Genomic DNA, 10,550 nt, shown 5'->3' on the forward strand with positions numbered 1-10,550 from the left:
TAAATCAGCATATTAGAATGATTTCTGAAGATCATGTGACACTGAAGACTGGAGTAATGATGCTGAAAATACAGCTGCGCATCACAGAAATAAATTAGATTTTAATGTATATTAAAATAGAAAAACATTATTGTTCATCATAATAATATTTCACAATATTACATTTTTTCCTGTATTTTTGATCTAATAAATGCAGCCTTGATGAGCAGAAGAAACTCCTGTAAAAACATTAAAAATCATTCTGATCCCAAACTTTTTGACAGCTTTTGATATATTAAGTACATTATAACCAGGTTGCATTTTTAAGAGTTTTCAGAGTTATACTAAAATAATGAAATAATAGTTTGTGTAAGTCACATTTTTGACAAATATTGCAAAGGTCCCACATCATGTAAATTACATTTAATCACACACTTTACACAAATGTAATCATATGTGCTCCCTCTATGTATCTTTCGTAAGACTTATGAAAGCTCCCAATGCTTGTAGCTAATGTGTTGTTCTCACAAAGCATGATTTATAGTAAAAAAAAAAAGCTTCAGAGGATGTCATCTATTGTAATTAAATTCATGGTGGATGCCTTTTGCAGTCGAACCTGTGCATGCCAAGGGAAGGACTCAGAAACCTGTGGAGCTTCCTTCTCTTTTGGCTGCTCCTGGAGCATGTACTTCAATGGATGCAAGTATGCTCGAAGCAAAACCCCTCGCAAATTCAGACTGCATGGAGAGCACCCCGAAGAGGTTCGTTTTACATAAAAATGTGTGGTTATTTTTACAAGCCTAATAAAAATAAATAAGGTAGTTTTACATCACCCTTGCTTTGCTGTATTATAATTGTATTAAATTATATATAATAAAATATTTTTCAAATCGAAGTTTAAATATGTTCAAATATGAATGGAATAATTTACTACATTTTTCTTTAAATATAATTACACAGTGTGTGTTGCATTTCGTTTACTCACCAAAAAAGGTCTTAAATTTAGTATCAAATGCTACACTCAATTTACAATAAAAGCATTTGAAGCTGTTGCCAGTTGATTTTGAACTGGCAGATGAACTTGCACCTTGTTTATTAAATAACGTTTGGTCATGTATTACTATTATAAGACTTTTTGCTTAAAAGACTGTCTAGTTTTATGGAAGTCACCATCTTTGATATTTTCTTTAGTCAATGTCAGCTGGGAGAAATAAGGAAAGGGGAGTTGACCTCATGTATTCGTTTCACTCGTATAAGCTGTGATATGTACAGGACAATTTTGAGTCACTGTTAGTAAGTCAATCCCAAGCCCTGGCTGTGTGAACAATAGCCCTTTACTGTTCACGATAGCCCAAGTAAACGCATTTGCAATTTTTTTCGTACAGGAGGACATTCTCAGGGATAACTTCCAAAACTTGGCCACACATGTGGCCCCTGTGTATAAGATGCTGGCTCCCCAGGCCTACAGTAACCAGGTTTGTTTTATTAGAAATTTCACACTACACTGAATGGTACACAGTTTATACCATTCATTAACATGAAACCAAACCGCTTTTCTGGTAATTGTGGACTTACAGGTTTGGTGGGGTTTCAGGTGATCAAGAAGTTTGTGATTTTAATGTTTCAGAACTTTATTTGTATACGGTGAATTATGCTATCAGGAAGTGTTACAGAAACTGAATTAATCATTTGTTTATTTAAAATAATTATTTAATTTTTCTGTTATTTAGTGTTTAAATGAGAAGATTGCTTCAGATTGTCGGTTGGGTTTGAAGGAAGGACGGCCGTTTTCAGGAGTCACTGCATGCATGGATTTCTGTGCCCATGCTCACAAAGACCAGCATAACCTCCACAATGGCTGCACTGTGGTATGTTAATTATCATTTGTGACCCTGGACCACAAAACCAGTCATAAGTGTCAATTTTTCAAAATTTAGATTTGTACATCATCTGAAAGCTGAATAAATAAGCTTTCTATTTATGTGTGGTTTGTTAGGATAGGACAATATTTGGCTGAGATACAACTATTTGAAAATCTGGAATCTGGGTGCAAAAAAAAATCTAAATATTGAGAAAATCGCCTTTAAAGTTGTCCAAATGAAGTTCTTAGCAATGCATATTAATAATCAAAAATTAAGTTTTGATATATTTACGGTAGGAAATTTACTAAATATCTTCATGGAACATGATCTTTACTTAATATCCTAATGATTTTTGGCATAAAAGAAAAATCAATAATTTTGACAAATACAATGTATTTTTGGCTATTGCAACAAATATGCCCCAGCGACTTAAGACCGGTTTTGTACTCCAGGGTCACATTTATGATTGTATTTGTGCAAATAATGTGTGTAGGTTAGGCTTTTGCATCATACTTAATTTTAAATTTTACCTTTCATGTAACACAGCTCTAAGTGAATGAAAACATCCTGCGAAGTTTTAAATCTGAAAGTGCACCATGTATAAAGTTATTGTCATTCAAAAGAAAGAGTCAACTCAGAGTCGAGTTTTTAAAACGAATCTCTAGCTGTTTCATGTTGACGTCAACATGAAACATTAGCATATTTATGCCCACCCACTTGTTGCACGCGCCGACCCGGGAAAACTTCTTCGTAAAATTCGTAAATTAATTCGACTGTCACGCGTATACGTCACAGTGCCGTAAACAATATTGACACTTACCATTGAGAAACGTCCTGCTCCAGTCGTGTTTGCGCTTGACTTTCTGGTTCATCAACAACTCTGGACGCTTCCTCGTCGGACTCTGGCTCGAATTGATGAGGCAAAATTGAAGCCATGTTCTCTGTTCATAAACTGTATACACTTGATAAGCCGTAATCCAGTATTGTTGATGGGCGTTCCATTTCTGACATGCGCTGCATGCAACAGACTGGGCCATCAGACCAATCACCGCAGATTGGCTGCACGCATAGGAGGGGTTTTTAAAAATGAATCGTTGAACGAATCGTTTGGGGATAAAAAATCTACTAAACTATAGGGAGCCCCTTTACTATAAGGTTACAATTAACAACAGAGCCCAAACTTAAATTCAATTACTATTTAATTTTTAACTATAATAATTAACACTCAAATTAAAAAATTGTATGCAACCATGTTTTTAAATTAACTTCTAAATTATACAATTTCTATTTGTTGTTGAAATATAATCATTTACAGAGTGGCTGTCATAACTTCATTCATAACTAAATTCATAAATGATTTATTTAAACATGCATTAAGGCATCACTAACAGGTAAAGTAAAATATAATGAAGTATATTGTCTAATATTTGTAAAAAAAAAAATACTCTTCACTAGACTTCACTTCTCTAGCAACTTGACTTGCCTGAGATAAATGAAATGCTATGTGACATTTTGTTTACAAGCTGTTTTAATGATGTCTTTCCGCGGTAGATTCAAGATTCAAGATTTTTATTTGTCACATCGTAGAAATAGTTTTTATTTGTCACACATGGTAGAAACACTAATTGAGTGATTACGTGAGGGGTGAGATGTTCATTCATGTTTATTTCGCGTTAAAACTAGTAATAAAGAGGAAGGGATGATCGCACTCACTTGCGCTCTGCGCTGCCGTCAGAACTGAGGCATTTATACAGTGATCTGACGTGCCACATCAAAGAGAGCCAAAATGGCATTTATTGTCTGAATTTCCTGAAAAAAATAGAATGATTTGTTTGGTACATATGCGTACCGAACCGAAAGACCCGTACTGGAAATTTTCAGTACGAATACATGTACCATTACACCCCTATCCTGTACATATAAATGAAAAGGCTTCTCCGGTCAAATTTAGATCTGTTTGTGTACCATAGGCAGTAGGGTATGGAATTAACTGGCCTTACACTGCCTAATTTTGTTACTTCCAGGTGTGCACTCTTACGAAAGAGGACAATCGCAGGGTGGGCACAATCCCAGAAGACGAGCAGCTGCATGTGCTTCCGCTCTACAAGATCTCTTCAACCGATGAATTCGGAAGTAAGGAGAACCAGCGTCTCAAAATGCAGACAGGAGCCATCCAGGTGCTCGCTAACTTCCGTCGACAGGTTAGAAAACTTCCAGAACCTGCTAAATCCTGCCGGCAGCGTCGGTTGGAGGCCAAAAAGGCTGCGTCGGAGAAGAAGAACAGGAAATTGCAACTTTCAGAAACCCCAGAGAAGACGGTCAAGATGGAGATGCACCACATGGAGTCACCCCACCCTCAGCAAGGCAATAAAGGTCAGTTGTGAAATATCAGTTTATCTCTATATGCATAAACCAGCTCATGTAAAATTCTAAAAGGGAGTTAAATTAACGACTGGTTGTTTAAAGTAAAGGACTACTAATTTGGCTGAAGTTGGGAGCATTTTAGAGATGTGCTCTTTGGACTTTGTAGTGTCATTATTTAAATGTAGAAGAAGAAAACTAAACATATATATTTATATTTACATACAGAAGATTTTCGGTACGAATACGTATATCTTTACACCCCTAAAATGTAATTTACCATCCCCATTGAAGGTGTTGAACTTGAGCTCTAACCTTATGAAATTGACACTCAAAATACACATTTACTACACATTTTTTTCTTCTTTGTCTGTTATCTAGCTATTCCAAAACAGGAGGTGAAACCAACCATCAAAAAAGAGCCTGTCGACCGCTTCCAGCCCTTCAATGGAGCCATACGTGGCTACCCAGCACTAGGGAACGGCAAGACACCCTCTGATCCCCGCAGCATGAACAGTTCGTTCTCATACCCTGGTAACTATGCAAGAGGTCGCATCCCAACCAACGGCCATCCTCCTGCGCAGAGCCCCATCAATGGCTTTCACCCCAACCTCCAAGAAATACGCTATGGTTATTACAACTACCCTCCCAGTGCACTTTTTCCTCCTGAGCTCTTGGGATATGATAATGGAGCCTGGCCCAAAGCTGGAGAAGCCTCTGCTGCACCATTTGACCAGAAGCCAGATGTTCAGTGTCTCCAAGCCAAGCTGGCACAGGCCTATCCCAGCCGCCCACAGCAACAAATGGCTGACGGCTCAATCCTGATTCAAGGGTTCCCACACCCTTCCGAGGTTTCCCAATCTCCTGTTCCACCCAGTCGTATTCCATCCCTGGAGCAGACACACCGCTCTACGCCCATAATCAAGCAGGAGCCCATGGATGTGCCACTGTATGATGGCAGATCCGATGGGCAAGCTCAAAGCTGCCCCTCCACTCCCAGTACCACACCAAAACCCGAAGGCTGGCCTGGGCACAAACCAAACGGTAGCCTTATCCCTAAAGGCTGGGATGGAAATATCAGACCAGGTCCGACCAATTCGCCTTTCACTCCGGACAAGCAGAGGTTCCACCAGCAACATGAACACCCTCAGTATCTACAGCAGCAACAATGGAATTCATATTCCTGCCCTAACACTCCAATGCCATCCCCTTCACCATCTTCGTCCCCATCCCTGAAAGCAGGTCCATCACCTGGACCTTCTCCACACCCGTCCACCCCAAGACAGTGGGGTAGCCCTTCCCCTAGTCCCCAACCTAAAGCATGGGGTCCTTACGGACCCATATGTTACGGCGCTGGTGGCATAAGGCAAGGCAGTCCTGCTGGTGCTTTCCCCGATAAAATGCTCTCCCAAGCAGGTGAGAATTGTGGCTCTGCACCTTTGGGACTCCAGGAGAAAGCCTGGAAATCTGGTGGCGGATTGGCAGCAGGGAACACACCATCTCCAGCTCCTGAGGGACGCTTGTTTCCCGACTCGCTGCAAAAGTCAGATAATCAGGCGTGTTGGGACAGCGAGGCAGATACCCAGAGCGAACATGACCCCAAGGAGGAAGATGTGTGGTCAGACAGCGAACACAACTTCTTGGATCCCAACATTGGCGGAGTAGCAGTGGCCCCCGCTCACGGCTCAATCCTGATCGAATGCGCCCGGCGGGAGCTTCATGCCACCACGCCACTCAAAAAGCCTAACCGCTCACACCCGAGCCGTATATCCCTGGTCTTCTACCAGCACAAGAACCTGAACCAGCCCTGCCACGGTCTGGCTTTGTGGGAGTCCAAGATGAAACTCCTAGCCGAGCGAGCGCAACAGCGGCAACAAGAAGCAGCTCTTTTGGGTCTCTCAGAGGAAGACATTAAGGCCTATGGGAAAAAACGCAAGTGGGCAGCAGGATCGGCGAGCCCGTCCCCTGGACAAACCAAGGACAAACGAGAGGGTGTGGTGACACGGATGGCGCCCACACAGCATACCACCACCATGGTCACAGTTTCACCCTACCCATCCACACACCTCACTGGTCCTTACAGTCGATTCGTGTGAACTCTTGTAGACTGTCGCCCCCTGGAGCCAGAGATGGGAATAGAAATGCTAAGCTGGCTCCTTTACCCTTTGCTTCCCCTCTTCTAGCTCCAACAGCTCTCTCAGGCCACCACAAGGGAGGGAGAGTAGAGGACGGGGCACTTTTTTCACTTTTTTTTTCTTTTACCTCAAATTTTGGCAGCAGTTTGGGAACTCCCCAAACGGACATGCTGTCTATGGTGCTCTTGCTCTCTCCAACGTGGGAGGGATTTCCATAGCTACCCCTCCTTAAGTGAATTTGATGATCCTAATTATTATTGCTCTATTATCAATATTATTACAATTGCTATTGTTACTGTCAACGTTGATATTACAGGTATTGTTATTATTATATTATGAAGATGACTATTTTTTATTTTAATGTTATTGTTTTTTCATCATTGTTATTAATATTATGATTTTTTTCTGCCCTCTCTTGACTAAGAGGGACGTCCTTTCTTCATTCTCGCTTGTTCATTATGAACATGAGAAAAAGCTAATCAGCATTTTTGTTGCGCTTTTTGCCTCTCCCACCCCCACCAACCTCTCTATATTGATGAAGCGCCTTCACGTCATTGCAAGTCACATTTCTGTGACTTCATTAAGGCATCTTTGTGCTAGTCACTGAACACGTGACCAAGAAAGAGAGGATCAGACACCAGCTTGGGCCTTTCTGTTTGGTGCCACTCTGATGAAATCTGTAAAGTTTCTCATCCCTTCAAATGGTGCTTATTTTCGGTCTCAAGTGTCTCTAACTTTGCCCTCACAATATGGAGGCAGGTGCTGGACCTGGGTGCTTTTTAGCAGCAGATGTCAGTCTTGGTTCAGCCTTCCATTGTGTCACCTGATTGGTGCTGACTCATTTGCCTGCAGTTTCATTGGCCATTATTCACTGCCCATTTTACATGTTCAGACTAAGGTGCTGATAGTGCTAGCAAAAATCCACCTTAATCGAACCGCCCTAAAGAGCTGCAGATAACCCACCGTGGGTCTTAAGCATACGATTTCCACAATCCAGACTCGGCTCAAACAGGGATTTCCAAAATCATCAGCCAATTTTTATTGGCTTGAAAATCTGCTTGATTCACCCTAGGTGTGTTCAGATTGACTGTAGAGTGTAGAGACTTGGAGCTGCAGTAGGTAAGAAATTATGGCTTTTTTTTAAATAATGACTTGCTACAAAATTGCCATTACAGATGAGTATCTATAGATTTGTAACATCAGCGTATCTGGTTGGTTTTAGACACGTAGTGTAAAAGCTAGAGGGCGACATGCCTAACTGGTTCCCTTAGATGCCAGTTCTTGTTTTTATGTAACACGACTGGCCCTTTGTAAACTGAACACGTCTTCCATGTCCTGATTTATCTGTAGTTACCCATTTGTGATGGTGATGATTTTATTAGGAGTTGGATATTTTCTTACCTGCTGCTGGTTACACCCACCAGCCTAACGGACAGAGCACATTTCTCGGAGTTGGTGCTACTATGAGCCTTTATGCTCCTGTAAAGTTGCCCCTCTCGTTACAAGCAGCCCTCTTCTCTCTCTTTGCCCAGAGAGATCATCTATACCTGGAATTCATGGTGCTGAATGGAATGCATACGGTTTCAGCTCAGTAGTTTGTGCGGGTGCATGCATAACTACATAATGCACGTGTGTGTGTGCGTGTGTGTATGGATTCCTAAACTGGTTAGAATGTATGTGAATGCCTGTCTGTGAGCTACATAGAGAGAGCAATGCAGGGCTGCTGCTGGTTTACACAGGGCTGTAAGATGCTTGACACTCACAGAGGAGATCCTGGTGCTCATTAAGTGGTTCTAACGCTCTTTACCTCATGTTGTACAGACACTGGTCCCAGTCACAACATGCTACAAACACAGCGGCGCTACAGACTGCAGGCTTGCTGCCTACATCCACATTCGTACCTACTTTTTTATTCTTATTTATTATATGATGATGATTATTGTTATTGTGATTGCTGTCATTTTATTTTTATGATGATTTTTTTTGTTTGTTCATTTTAGAGAAATTGTAAATACTGAAGAGAGGATTTTATAAAAGCACTTTTAATCTTGATTTTAATGAGGAAAAAAAATAAGAACGGATTATTGACAACTTGAAACCTAGTTTTTGTTTTAATGGAATTTTATTGGGAGAGATAGAAATGTAAATAGTTAAATATTTAGGTAAGATTATTTAACTGGTGAGGGATGATGGCCTAATCATGAATGATTCCTGAATTTTTAGTCTTCAGTTGTCTGTCAAGCCGTCAACAACAGACCACAAAGCAGGGTGTTTTGTCGGTCTACTCAAGATACTGCTGTCCTTTCTTTCGTGAGTACTGTACTTACACCAATACCTCTGTACTACCATTGTCACCGGCTTCCTTCCCCTGCATCTGATCCACATCTAGAAACCATAAACTAATGGAGAAGAAAGAAACCAATGTGAACTTGCTGAATAATACAGTTCGCAAGGATTCAGGACTTGCTTTTTCTGTTTTTTAATGAAGGGGCGTGAAAGTACATCACTTTAACATGAAAAAAAAATTGGCCATAGAACTGAGAAGATTATCAGGTGTAAACTTGCCGTTTGAAATGTGACCGCTTTCAGTTCAAAACTCTCGGTAGATCATTTAATGCTTATTATTTTTGTTTATTTGATTAAATATCGTGTGGGGCGAGTCTTACAGAGCTCTGAGTCTGCACTGACATTATATTATCTAGATTGTCACTTGTTCTTGTAGATGTGAGATATACCCCTGAAGTTTAAAAAGCTGAGTTTCGAGTGCGGTTTTATTCACCCTAAATGGCTTTTGAACCATGGTGCTACCCCATAGAGTTCACTGTGGAAAAGACTCTTGGCAAACACTGTTGCTACAGTTCTTTGAGCTCTTAAATTGATATGTGAACTGGTTTTGAGAGGAAACCTATATGGTGCTGATCATTTTTAAATCTCTGTATGTAGTTATTTCTGAAACAACATTTCTGATTATCGCAATTTTAAAAATAATTTAAAAAAAAGCACTCCAACTGATCCAGTTTCCATTTTTAGCCATCACCCTAAATAATTGAAATGGTACTTGAAGAGCATGAAGGCAGGTAGAGGAATAGGTACTCTCATGCTTTTGATGTGAATAGACTGTTAATTCAATATTCTGGTGCTACCTGAACTGCCCAGAGAAACCTTTTAACCCATTCTGATTTAGTCATGTTATTGGATATTCTCATTCTTTTTTCTTTACTCACATCTACCTTTTGGCCACGGTGTCACACAAACACACACAAACACAACACTCTCACATACACACACTACTCTGCCCCTCTATCAGCACTCACTGTTAACAGTATCAGTCATGCCCAGTTTTAAACATCAAAAGGACAGAATGTCTAAAGAAGAAAAAAAGAAAAAGAAAAAACTGGCAGCTACATTCCTTTATGAGTTAAAGATTGTTCTTGGTTCTATTTTTCATGTTGAGTATGCAGTATGTAAAAAGTGTTCTCTTTTGTTTGGTCTCTCTCCTTGTAGCTGTATGGTGTATTATGTGAATACATAGTGTATGTGGTAAAAGCCACAATACTGTTTTATGTTCTAAACTAAGAAAAAAATAAAAATAAAAAATATCAAGAAAGTTCGTGGTAGCGTTTACTCATTTATTGAACCTACTTGCTGCCAAATTGCCAATCTTGACTTAATTCTCTTGATCTACGAATTTGTTTTGCATGAGACATTAATTGTAAGACTAACAGTCAATTTTAACGTGAAATGTCTGGAAGCCTATCCAGGACTGCTTCATTTTTTTATTGATTTATTTTTCGTTTTAGAAATAGCAACGAGGTGTATTTTGCTACAAGTCCACAGGATGGCAACAGAGTTCCATCAACATGTGTGCTCAGCTCTATGTAAGTACATTTATGTGTACACACATCCCAATATTGCGGGTCATTTTATTAGGTTGTCTCAGTTAAAATGATTATATGATCTCTTTTCTGGAATAAAAACTACATATAGATTATTAAAGCTGTATAAAACAGTCAGATCTAATAATTTTCACGCTCATTAAAATTCCTGATTTTTTTTTTTTTTTTTTTTAATCTAATGATTTGCCTACAAACGTTTATTTTAAAACTAGTGTGAGACTTGCCCACAGCCTCATAGTTATTATTTTTCTTTTTTTTTAAACCAAAGTCTGACTATACCATGTCATAAACTACAGAGCGTCTGTCAACCACTATAA

The 10,550-nt window shown here is 39.7% G+C and overlaps 1 protein-coding gene across 2 annotated transcripts in view; it reads left to right on the forward strand.

Moving 5' to 3' along the window:
• The window catches only part of LOC107654213 (methylcytosine dioxygenase TET3-like), a 36,204-nt gene extending 26,888 nt beyond the window's left edge, over nucleotides 1-9,316 (forward strand). For both annotated transcript variants that reach the window (XM_016441203.1, XM_016441194.1), the window contains exons 6-10: nucleotides 590-740; nucleotides 1,365-1,454; nucleotides 1,710-1,847; nucleotides 3,866-4,214; nucleotides 4,584-9,316. In XM_016441203.1, coding sequence (XP_016296689.1) covers nucleotides 590-740; nucleotides 1,365-1,454; nucleotides 1,710-1,847; nucleotides 3,866-4,214; nucleotides 4,584-6,298 — 2,443 coding nt within the window. In that variant the 3' untranslated portion in view covers nucleotides 6,299-9,316. The remainder of the gene's footprint in view (nucleotides 1-589; nucleotides 741-1,364; nucleotides 1,455-1,709; nucleotides 1,848-3,865; nucleotides 4,215-4,583) is intronic.
• Nucleotides 9,317-10,550: the final 1,234 nt, after the last annotated feature.

The sequence above is a fragment of the Sinocyclocheilus anshuiensis genome, unplaced genomic scaffold (genome assembly GCF_001515605.1).
Source record: "Sinocyclocheilus anshuiensis isolate Anshui unplaced genomic scaffold, SAMN03320099.WGS_v1.1 scaffold2215, whole genome shotgun sequence".
NCBI lineage: Eukaryota > Metazoa > Chordata > Actinopteri > Cypriniformes > Cyprinidae > Sinocyclocheilus > Sinocyclocheilus anshuiensis.